Source organism: Schistocerca serialis, chromosome 6 (genome assembly GCF_023864345.2).
Source record: "Schistocerca serialis cubense isolate TAMUIC-IGC-003099 chromosome 6, iqSchSeri2.2, whole genome shotgun sequence".
NCBI classification, from domain to species: Eukaryota; Metazoa; Arthropoda; class Insecta; order Orthoptera; family Acrididae; genus Schistocerca; species Schistocerca serialis.
Genome location: NC_064643.1, coordinates 63692386 through 63704693, shown reverse-complemented (window position 1 = coordinate 63704693; position 12308 = coordinate 63692386). Strand labels below are relative to the sequence as shown.

Below are 12308 nucleotides of genomic sequence, written 5' to 3'. Positions count from 1 at the left end.
TTCTGAGTAGATTTTTCTGTATCAGTTTTCTATTCATGGAAGTCTTAATAGGTATTTTATTTATTTATTTTGTAGAAGATGAGTCTTATCAAAAGTATATTTCTTAATATCTGTTTTAGAACAATGGTTGCTTTTTTCCCTCTAGGTGCCGCAAAGAGGCTCAACTGTTTTGGATTTGAAGAGAGCTTTTCGCCGAAACATGTCATTAAAGCTTGCCCGAGAGAAGATATACACCAAAATCAGTTGGCGCTATGTTTGGAAAAATAATTGGCTGTATTTTGAAGGTCAGAAGCTGAAAAGTGACAGTGATTTGTTGGAAGACTTGGGAATATGGAATAAATGTCATGTTAGTTTTATCAAACGACTAAGGGAAAAGGGGATAAAGAACTGACAGTATTTGCTGATGCAAAATACTTTTATGTATATTTTGATAAGTGATCTCACAGTATAAACATTTTGTCACGTTGTACTATCTTACAACATTTTTTTTACATGTGTTCGCTACGTACAAAGATTGTAGTACAATGCAATGTGATGACAGAAAATAAATTGATCCTTCTTTATAGAAATGTAATGTAATTGAGTTGATAAAACAATCTACTCACCATGAGGTGGCAGGGAGAAAAAAACCATGTAAAGATACTGAAATTTGTAAGCTTTTAGAGTCAGTGGCTCCTCCTCCTGGCAGGAGGGCTGAAGAGGAAGGAAGACAAAGACTAGTGCTGGGGACTGCACTGGAAGAGATTTGGAAATCTGAGAGCTTAAAGGTGGAAGACAGGGCAATAAGCAAGACAGTGATCACTAGCAAGACATTGTACAAGGTTAACAAAAATAGAGAGGTAAGTACATTGTATGTGGCAGAGGTGGAAGGTGGGAAAAAACAACAGGTCAGAAAAGAAAAGATGTAGAAATAAAAGGTATAGAAAACTAAAAGAAGAGTAACGAAGGGAATGGTTACTGAGAAGAAATGCTGAGACTGAAGAAATAAAATTAAGCCAGGTGGGTAGTGAGGACAAAGGGCATTTTGTAATGCCAGTTTCCACCTGTGGAGTTCTGAGAAAGTAGTGTCTGGGGAAGGAATCCAGATGGCATGTGTAGTGAAAGTGGATGGGATTCAGAATAGGACTGTGCGAAATTTAATTGGGAGAATGCGTTTAGAGACATCAAGAATTTTATCAGGTCAGCCTCACCATGAGTCCACATGGTAAAGATGTCATCAGTATATCTAAACCAGACCAGGGGCTGAAATCTTATGGATCCCATGGAAGCTCCCCTCTAAGTGAACCATGAAAATGCTGGCAGAGGAAGGAGCCACCTGATTCCCATGGCTGTGCCCCTGGTCTGCCCCTCATAGGTAAAGTTGGTAAGTATAAAGTTGATTAAGGTGAGCAGAAAGGACATGAAGTGTGTGCTGATTGAGGAATTGTTCAGCAGCAGACCGACCATGTACATGGGGGATGTTGGTATAAGGAGAGGTGACACCAGTGGCAACAAGCAAGGTGTGTGGTAGGAGTGGGATGGGCACAGATTTCAGACTGTCTAGGAATTGGTTGGTATCGCGTGCCTCAGCGATACAGATAGTCATACCATAGGTGCAACCATAACGGAGGGGTATCTGTTGAGAGCCGAGACAAATGTGTGGTTCCTGAAGAGGGGCAGCAGCCTTTCCAGTAGTTGCAGAGGCAACAGTCTGGATGATTGACTGATCTGGCCTTGTAACACTAACCAAGATGGCCTTGCTGTGCTGGTACTGCGAACAGCTGAAAGCAAGGGGAAACTATAGCCGTAATTTTTCTCGAGGGCATGCGGCTTTACTGTATGGTTAAATGACGATGGCGTCCTCTTGGCTAAAATATTCTGGAGGTAAAATAGTTCCCCATTCAGATCTCTGGGCAGGGACTACCCAAGAGGATGTTGTTACCAGGCGAAAGAAAACTGGCGTTCTACGGATCAGAGTATGGAATGTCAGATCCCTTAATCGGGCAGGTAGGTTAGAAAATTTAAAAAGGGAAATGGATAAGTTAAAGTTAGATATAGTGGGAATTAATGAAGTTCGGTGGCAGGAGGAACAAGACTTTTGGTCAAGTGAATACAGGGTTATAAATACAAAATCAAACAGGAGTAATGCAGGAGTAGGTTTAATAATGAATAAAAAAATAGGAGTGCGGGTAAGCTACTACAAACAGCATAGTGAACGCATTATTGTGGCCAAGATACACATGAAGCCCATGCCTACTACAGTAGTACAAGTTTATATCCCAACTAGCTCTGCAGATGAAGAAGAAAAGTGTGATGAGATAAAATAAATTATTCAGATAGCGAAGGGAGATGAAAATTTAATTGTCATAGGTGACTGGAACTTGATAGTAGGAAAAGGAAGAGAAGGAAACATAGTAGGTGGATATGGAGTGGGATTAAGGAATGAAAGAGGAAGCTGCCTGGTAGAATATTGCACAGAGCATAACGTAATAATAGCTAACACTTGGTTCAAGAAGCATGAGCCGGCCGCGGTGGTCTAGCGGTTCTGGCACTGCAGTCCGGAACCGTGGGACTGCTACGGTCGCAGGTTCGAATCCTGCCTCGGGTATGGGTGTGTGTGATGTCCTTAGGTTAGTTTGGTTTAAGTAGTTCTAAGTTCTAGGGGACTTATGACCTAAGATGTTGAGTCCCATAGTGCTCAGAGCCATTTGAACCAAGAAGCATGAAGGAAGGTAGTATACATGGAAGAAGCCTGGAGATACTAGAAGGTATCAGATAGATTATATAATGAAGCTTCCTGGCAGATTAAAACTGTGTGCCCGACCGAGACTCGAACTCGGGACCTTTGCCTTTCCCGGGCAAGTGCTCTACCAACTGAGCTACCGAAGCACGACTCACGCCCGGTACTCACAGCTTTACTTCTGCCAGTACCTCGTCTCCTACCTTCCAAACTTTACAGAAGCTCTCCTGCGAAAGGCAAAGGTCCCGAGTTCGAGTCTCGGTCGGGCACACAGTTTTAATCTGCCAGGAAGTTTTATATCAGCGCACACTCCGCTGCAGAGTGAAAATCTCATTCTGGAAACATCCCCCCAGGCTGTGGCTAAGCCATGTCTCCGCAATATCCTTTCTTTCAGGAGTGCTAGTTCTGCAAGGTTCGCAGGAGAGCTTCTGTAAAGAATATAATAATCCTGATTCAAAAGAAAACAGGTGCTGACAGGTGTGAGAATTACTGCACTATCAGTTTAATAAGTCACAGCTGCAAAATACTAACACGAATCCTTTACAGAAGAATGGAAAAACTGGTGGAAGGTGGCCTCAGGGAAGATTAGTTTGGATTCCGGAGAAATGTAGGAACACAGAGGTAATACTGACCCTATGACTTGTCATAGAAGATAGCTTAAGGAAAGGCAAACCTAAGTTTATAGCATTTGTAGACTTGGAGAAAGCTTTTGACACTGGTGATAGGAACACACTTTCAAATTCTGAAAGTGGCAGGGTAGGATACAGAGAGCGAAACAGTATTTACAGTTTGTACGTACAAAAAGGGAAGTGGTGGTTGAGAAGGGAATGAGACAAGATTGTAGCCTACCGATGATGTTATTCAATCTATATATTGAGCAAGCAGTGAAGGAAGCGAAAGAAAAATTTTGAGTAGGAATTAAAGTCCAGGGAGAAGAAATAAAAGCTGTAAGGTTTACTGATGACGTAATTCTGTCATAGACAGCAACGGACTTGGAAGAGTAGCTGAACGGAATGGACAGGGTCTTGAAAGGAGGATATAAGATGAACATCAACAAAAGCAAAACAAGGATAATGGAATGTTGTTGAATTAAATCAGCTAATGCTCAGGGAATTAGATGAGGAACTGACACTTATTTTAGAGTCGTAAAAGAGTTTAGCTATTTGGGAACCAAAATAACGTGTGATAATCAAAGTAGGGTGGACATAAAATGTAGACAGGCAATTGCAAGAAAAACGTTTGTGAAGAAGAGAAGTTTGTTAACATCAAGTATAGATTTGAGTGTCAGGAAGTTGTTTCTGAAAGTATGTGTATGTATTATAGCCATGTATGGAAGTGAAACATGGAGAATAAACAGTTTGGACAACAAGAGAATAGAAGCTTTTGAAATGTGGTGCTACAGAAGATGCTGAATGTTAGATGGGTAGATCATGTAACTCATGACGATGTACTGAGTAGAACTGGGGACAAGAGAAGTTTGTGATACAACCTGGCTAAAAGAAGGGATCGATTGGTAGGATATATTCTGAGGCATCAACGGATCACCATTATAGTACTGGAGGGATGCGTGGGGGATAAAAATCGTAGCGGGAGACCAAGGGATGAGTAGAGTAAGCAGATTCATAGGGATGTAAGTTGCAGTAGTTACTGGGAGATGAAGAAGCTTGCACATCATAGAGTAGCATGAAACCAGTCTCTGGACTGAAGACAACAACAACAACAACAACAAGATAGTTACTATAGACAGTATAACAAATGAACACAGAATTCGAAAATTTGGTAGAAACTTTGACACTCATTTTCTGACTTGTGGTCCTGTCACTTAAAACCCTTTGCTTTTAACCACTTCAAATATTATCACATGTCAGACAAACATTATTGCAACAAGTGCTCAATTTTTCACATATGCCACACTTTTCCTCGACAATTTTTTAAACTAACATTTGAAACTAATGCAGTCACAATTCTATTTTACATCATGGAGGTAGACCAAGTGAATGTTGGGATAATCATTCCTATAGGCTTCGGTTTGGACAGGGCCTCTAGTGTGCTTCAGACAAGAAATCATGCCTGAAAGTGTATGAATTCCACAGGAAGTTTAAAAAGTTTGCTGAGTATGTGGTTTGTTTCATAGATATCTTTTGCCTTTATGCACTTTGTTGCTATAGTATTCTGTTCATGTAACGTTAGAGTAAAAAAGAAAAGGTAGTCCTGATTCAGGTATGCTTCTTTTGTTTATATGCTTCCCTTGACTGATTGCTATATCAGTCCATGAAACATTACATTGTATGGATTTCATCATTGAAATTTTATGGCTTAAAATTAATTTGTTATACAGTAAGTGGCAATGAATTTTTTAAATCTAGTTACTTTTTTTTATAGTCTTCACTAATTACAGATGTGTTCAAATTATTAGACTAAAGACATTTTTTCCCAAACTTTATATTTATTACACATTTACATCCACATACAGATTATATTTGTGCATGCAATACTTTATATGCACGCCTTTGTTCTTAATCAACATTTTTATCCTGTTTGGCATAGCTTTTCACATGACATTTTAATATTGTCCTGGTACCACATTTCCTCTCATTTCTCCATGAGATCTTGTTTGGTGGTTAATGTAAATTTCCTTACCCTCTGTTTCACAATAGGCCATAATTTTTCAATTGGGTTCATATCAGGGCTGTTCCCTGGCCAGGACAACACTTTCAGTTGCTCTTCTTCCAAGTACCTACTTTTAAACACTTTCGGCGTTGTGGCAAGGTGCCCCATCATGCATAAAAATGGCATCTTTATTTGGACACCAATCATTTATTTGGGGGAAAAGTTCCTTTCCAAGGATTTTTGTATATTGTTCTTGCCTCATTGTCCCTTCAATCATGTGTAATCTGCCAGGACCTTTCACGGACACCACACTTCAGACCACCCTCAGGGGGTCCACAACTCTTTTGTGGATACGTGCGTAGCGAGCACGGGACCCCGAGCTAGTGTGGCCCTCTTTCCTTTCCAGGCTGCATACCTTCCTTTTCCACATCCTTCCCCATCCCTATCTTCCCCCCCCCCCTCCCCGCCCCTCACCTCCACCCCTTCCCTTCCCTTCCTCCCCCTCTGGGAGTATGTTTAGTACCTACATCCGGTGACGGACACTTGAAACTGTAAAACAGTCTCTTTTCTTCGCTTTCTCTGCTGCCAAGTCTCTGTCCTTTCTTTGTCCTTCTCTTTTCCTTACCTCTTATCTTTACCCTCTTCTCTGCTGCGGCATTTGAGACCTTTCTTCTTTCCTTTTATTTGTTCCTCCCTTTCTCTTTTTTCCTCCCTGTGCATGTCTGAAGGCCGACCCACGCATTCCCACGTGTAGCTGGTGACAGGGTAACACGTAATTCCGCGCCCTGGGCAGACAGGTAGGACACGTACGTTCCCCCTGGTAATGGCCAGGCCCAGGGAGGGATGATTACCCGAGCTGGTACCTTCCGAAAGTGCCGATTGGTCCTTCCGTCCGTTCCTCGGGAGGTGTGACCTGAGGTGTGAACAATCACCTAAGGCGGGAGTGCCCTCAGAGAGGGCCCCCACAAGGAAGGAGCGTGCCATCGGAGACGCTGGTAATCATGGGGGATACTTCCGCAATGGTTTCCTCATTGCCTACTATGTCTGCTCACAAGCGAAAGTTAAATGAGTCTCAGCCATGGACAATTCTTCCATCAGTGCCACAGTTTCTTGCTGTTTCTCCATTGGATGAAGGTCAAGACTTCTCCACAGTCAACCCTTTCATTATTCAGAAAGGTGTCGACGCAATTGCAGGTCCTGTAAAGTCTTGTTCCTGATTATGAAATGGCACCTTGTTGTTAGAAACAGTCAGTGCCCTCCAGGCACAAAAATTGCTGCGTACTTCACTGCTACACACCTTCCCTGTCCAGGTGGAAGCGCACTGCACTTTAAATTCATCTAATGGGGTGGTTTATATACGCTCCCTTGACGTATTGTCCGACGAGGAAATTCAAAACTACTTGTCTGGCCAGGCTGTTCGAGTCATGAAAAGGGTTGACGAGGACTTGGTTCCAACCCCTGTCTTCTTGACATCTGACAGAGTTCAACTTCCATCGAACATAAAAGTGGGCTATGAGATAATTTCCATTCGCCCTTACATCCCAAACCCTACGCGTTGCTATCAGTGTCAGCAGTTCAATCATACCAGCCCCTCGTTGCATTAACTGTATGGGTGACCATGCTGCTTCGTCTAGAGATTGCCCCATTTTTAAAGACGAACGGCTTATTCAGGAAATCAGAGTGAAGGAAAAGGTGTCAACCTTTGCTGGTCGAAAGTTATTTGCTAGTCGAAAGCCCACTGTGCCTCACGCAGGTAAATACAGTACTGTCCTTGCCTCTCGTCGGCAGACTTGTGATGTCACCTTTAGTGCCACGGTCATCAGATCGACCAGTGCAAAGATCGCCCATTCAACCTCCCCACTGTCACCTGCTCACTCTATGGCTCACCCTTCATCAGGTTCTGCTAAAATCAAGAGCCCCAAAATCAGACACCTGGACTTCCAAAAAGAGCCTACTCATGAAGATTTTTTACGTACCCTGACTTCACAACCATCAATTCCTCCCTCATATCAATGTCCTCTTTCCAAGAAGTCTAATAAGAAACCCAGTTTCCTCTCCTTCTCCGCCACGACGTGTCTCATCTACGGCACTACCTGGCAGTAACCGCCCTCGGCCATCTTCTGTGTCACCAAGGCACACTGCTGGCGGCCGATCAACCGGCCGATCGCTGGTGGCAGGAGCTGCTCCCGAACAACCTATGGATCAGGATCTTCTGCCTTCGTCTGAATGCCGTTCCACGCTGTCGGCCGCCGGCTGTGAGCAGTCGTTGAGTTGAGGGCAACCTTGGTCACATTCTTCCCTTTTCTGTCCACCATATGTCCATTATCCATTGGAATATCCGCAGCATTCGAGCCAATCGGAATGAATTGTCGATCCTCTTACGATCCTACTAGCCGGTCATCTTCTGTCTTCAGGAAACAAAGCTGGATCCCCACGATCTCTTTGTTTTCCCTCATTTTCAGTCAGTCCGATTTGATCTCCCCTCTGTTGATGGCACTCCAGCACGTGGAGGACTCATGATTCTTCTCCATGATACTGTCCATTATCACCCAATCCCCTTAAACTGTTCCTTCTAAGCTGCTGCTGTCCGTCTTTCCCTTTCTGGATACACCTTCTCTCTTCGTACTGTATACATTCCATTGTCAACACCAATGGCAAGAGCTGATCTCCTTCATCTTCTTGGTCAGCTTCCGCCCCCCTATTTGCTGGTTGGGGACTTCAATGCCCACCACCCGCTTTGGGGATCTCCGTGTCCTTTTCTGCACGGCTCACTATTGATAGACATCTTCCACCAAGCAGATCTTATTTGCCTCAACACTGTGGACTCTACATTTTTTGTGTGCCTCCATGACAAATTTCTCTCATTTGGACCTTTCGGGTGTACTGTTCGGTGCTTTGAATGGTTCGCTCTTGCTGATACACACTCGAGTGACCATTTCCCATGTGTCCTTAGATTGCAGCCACAACTGCATATATGCGCCTGAGACGCTGGAAGTTTGCCCAAGCCGATTGGACACTTTTTTCATCTCCAGCGACATTCAACGACAGTCACTTTCCTAGCGTCGACGATGAGGTCACTCATACTACAGAAGTTATTCTTACAGCTGCGGAATGTTCAATACCTCGCATCTCCGATTTGGCCCGACGCCCCCCTGTTCCTTGGTGGAACGAGGCATGCCATGACGCAATACGTGAGCGGCGACGTGCTCTTCGCGTTTTTCCGCCACCATCCTACTTTGGTCAACTGTATCCGCTATAAGCAGTTCCGTGCGCGATGCCATCGTGTCATCTGCTATAGCAAGAAGGCAAGCTGGGACTTATTTACTAGCTCATTTAACACCTTCACTCCCTGCTCAGAAGTTTGGAGTCAGATTCGACGGTTATCTGGAGGGCCTAGTTTCTCCCTGGTCTCTGGGCTCACTGTCATGCATGATACCTTAGTGGACCCCGTTGCAATTTCTAACTCATTGGGTCAACACTTTGCTGAGATTTCGAGCTCTTCAAATTCCCCACCAGCTTTTCTCCCGAATAAACATGCAGTGGAAGTGTGACCTCTTGCTTTCTCCTCTCAAAATTGCAAAAGCTATAATACATATAAAAAACAAAGATGCTGTAACTTACCAAACGAGAAAGTGCTGGTATGTTGATACACAATAAAAACCACACAAACACACACACAAACTTCAAGCTTTCACAACCCAAGGTTGCTTCCTCAGGAAAGAGGGAAGGAGAGGGAAGACGAAAGGATGTGGGTTTTAAGGGAGAGGGTAAGGAGTCATTCCAATGCCGGGAGCGGAAAGACTTACCTTATGGGGGAAAAAGGACAGGTATACACTCGCACGCGCTCGCCTCCCCCCCCCCCCCTCTCCTCCTCCCCCTCCCACATCCCACACACACACACACACACACACACACACACACACACACACACACACACACATCCATCTGCACATATACAGACACAGGCAGCTGTAATACTGTTTTCTCCATGTGGGAACTCCAGCACGCACTCTCTTCTTCTCGCTCTTCCGCCCCAGGACCGGATGGTATCCACATCCAAATGTTGATGCATTTATCATACCATAGTCTGCGCTACCTCCTTTGCCTTTATAACCGAATTTGGACCGACAATACTTTTCCCAAAATATGGCAGGACGCTATCGTCGTTCCTGTTTCGAAACCTGGAAAGGACATACATCTCCCCTCTAGCTATCGCCACATTTCTCTGACGAGTAGTGTATGTAAGGTTTTGGACCACATGGTGAATTGCCATTTAGCCTCGTGGCTGGAGTCCCGAAGTCTTTGAACACCTGCCCAATGCGGTTTCCGTAGGCATCGTTCTGCCGTTGACCATCTTGTTCACTCCACTTATATCATGGACAATTTTCTCAGGAAACGCCAAACAGTAGCAATATTTTTTGATCTGGAGAGAGCATACAATACCTGTTGGAGGACAGGCATCCTCCGCACACTGTTCTCTTGGGGCTTTCAAGGTCGGCTGCCCCTTTTCCTTCGTGAATTTTTGGCAGAGCGCACATTTAAAGTGCGGGTGAACACTACTTTCTCCTGTACCGTCTCCCAAGAAAACGGGGTACCTCAGGGCTCCATGCTAAGCGTTGTACTGTTCGCCATTGCCATAAATCCAATTATGGATTGTCTCCTTCACGATGTCTCGGGCTCCCTCTTTGTGGACGATTTTGCGATCTACTACAGCTCTCAACGGACCAACCTTCTTGAATGACGTCTTCAAGGATGTCTCGATCGCCTCCACTCTTAGAGCATTGAAACCGGCTTCTACTTTTCTCCCAGTAAGACCGTTTGTGTCAGTTTTTGGCGTCGTACAGAGTTTCTTCCACCTTCCTTACATCTAGGCCCTGTCAACCTTCCGTTCGCGGATGTCACTAAATTCTTGGGTCTTATGTTTGACAGAAAACTGTGCTGGTCCTCCCACGTTTCCTATCTTTCGGCTCACTGTCTGCGATCTCTCAACACCCTCCATGTCCTGAATGGTACCTCCTGGGGAGCAGACCGAGTGGTCCTTCTCTGCCTCAATCGCACCTTAGTGCACTCGAAATTGGACTATGGAAGCATAGTTCACTCCTCTGCTCGGCCGTCTGCTCTTCGGCGTCTCGACTCTGTTCACCACTGTGGATTATGTTTAGCGTATGGCGCTTTTTACACCAGCCCTGTGGAAAGCCTTTATGCTGAGACTGCTGAACATCCACTGTCCAATTGGCGAACTGTCCTTCTGAGTCGTTATGCTAGCCATCTGTCTTCCATGCCTGCTAATCCGGCCGTTGACATTTTTTTCGGCGCCTCCTTGGATTTAGGGTATGCGGGCCGCCCTTCCTCTCTACTACCACCGGGAGTCTGCTTCCGTCAACTGCTATGTTCTCTTTCCTTCCACTGTCCTAAAACTTTCTTAACAACTTGGGGTACAGCACCGCCTTGGCTCCAGCCCCGGACCTGCCTGCTCCATGACCTTTGTCAGTTTCCCAAGGATGGTACCCCTTCTCTTGTTTTTCGTTGGGCATTTGCTGCTCTATGCACACAAATGAAGGATGCCACATTTATTTACACTGATGGCTCAAAACCATCATTTGGTGTTGGGAGTGCCTAAATTGTTGGCGACACCCCTAATCGATTTCGGCTTCCCAACCAGTGTTCGGTTTTTCCTGCGCAGCTTTACGCTGTTCTCCAGGCTGTCCAATACATCTGTCACCATCAGCGGATACAGTATATTATATGCTCAGATTCGCTCAGCTCTCTCCTCAGTCTCCAAGCTCTCTACCCTGTCCACCCTCTGGTCCACCGGATTCAGGACTGTCTCCACTTGCTCCACTTAGGGGGCGTCTCTGTGGCGTTCCTCTGGATCCCAGGACATGTCTGTGGAATCGAGGCGGCCGATATAGCGGCCAAGGCTGCAGTCTCTCTTCTTCAGCCTGCTGTTCGCATGGTTCCCTTCGCTGATCTACGGAGTGTTTTATGTCGTCATATTGCTCTTTTATGGCATGCACATTGGCCGACACTTCCCAATAATAAATTGCGGGACGTGAAAGCTCTTCCCTATGCTTGAACCTCTTCCTCCCGACCTTGTCGTCGGGAGGAGGTAATTTTAACTAGACTCCGGATAAGGCACTGTCTTTTAGCCATCGACAATCCTCCCCCGCTTTGTCCCCACTGCTCTCAACTGTGGACGGTGAGACACCTTTTACTTGAGTGCCCCTATTTTACTCCGTTACGCGCCCATCTACAGCTGTCTCCTGATTTATCTTCCATTTTAGCAGATGACACTCGCTCAGCCGATCGCGTTCTCGAGTGTCAGTGAGATGACATCGGTCATTTGAAGTCCTTTTTGGGGACAAACAACCCCCTTGTATAGTGGTTTTTTAAGCTTTTTTTCTGTTTTTAGTTTCCCCACTTTTTTTGAGTTTCACTCTCATTGCTGCTTGTTTCCAGTTTGGTTTTTTTACCTTTTCCTAAGTCACAGATCAGGTGCTTATGACTGTAGCAGTTTTGTGCCCTAAAAATGTAACATTAAAAAACCCACTCCAGACCATTGTGGAAGTTGAATGCTTCACACTTTGCTGCACACACTCAACTTTGAACTGTTCTCCAGGTCTGCAACGAACATACTGGCTGCTTTCTTCCATCACAGTGAATACAGATTCATCACTGAAGCATACCTGAATCATGTGTACAAAATTGCAGGTTAGAAAAGCTGGAAATTGTAGCATAGGAGCCCTCAACAGTCCCAAAATTCAAGTGGCGTTTCTTCAGTATCAACAAAACACCACAGTTTCAAGCCAAAACTCCTAACCTTAAGAGATCAGACCCACTTAATTTACCATATCACCATGTTTACCTTAGCCCAGTCCTCACTTATCCACTCCTGAAGTTGTTTAGCCCACTGCAGTCTTTTGGTTTTCATGGCAGGTGTGATTTTCTGTTTTTTCCTTGGTCGATGTGCCTTTAAACC

At 44.9% G+C, this 12308-nt stretch overlaps 1 protein-coding gene and 1 non-coding gene across 2 annotated transcripts in view; one reads left to right on the top strand and one right to left on the bottom strand.

Annotated features, from left to right (window-relative positions):
- LOC126484392 (U11/U12 small nuclear ribonucleoprotein 25 kDa protein-like) overlaps positions 1–542 on the top strand; it is a 54170-nt gene extending 53628 nt beyond the window's left edge. Inside the window, exon 2 of the mRNA XM_050107889.1 lies at positions 146–542. Within this exon, the coding sequence (XP_049963846.1) occupies positions 146–391 (246 nt within the window). The 3' untranslated portion in view covers positions 392–542. The remainder of the gene's footprint in view (positions 1–145) is intronic.
- Positions 543–2794: 2252 nt separating this feature from the next.
- Trnas-gga (transfer RNA serine (anticodon GGA)) lies at positions 2795–2869 on the bottom strand. Its single transcript has one exon. It is a non-coding gene; the product is annotated as a tRNA-Ser (tRNA).
- Between the last annotated feature and the right edge of the window lie 9439 nt (positions 2870–12308).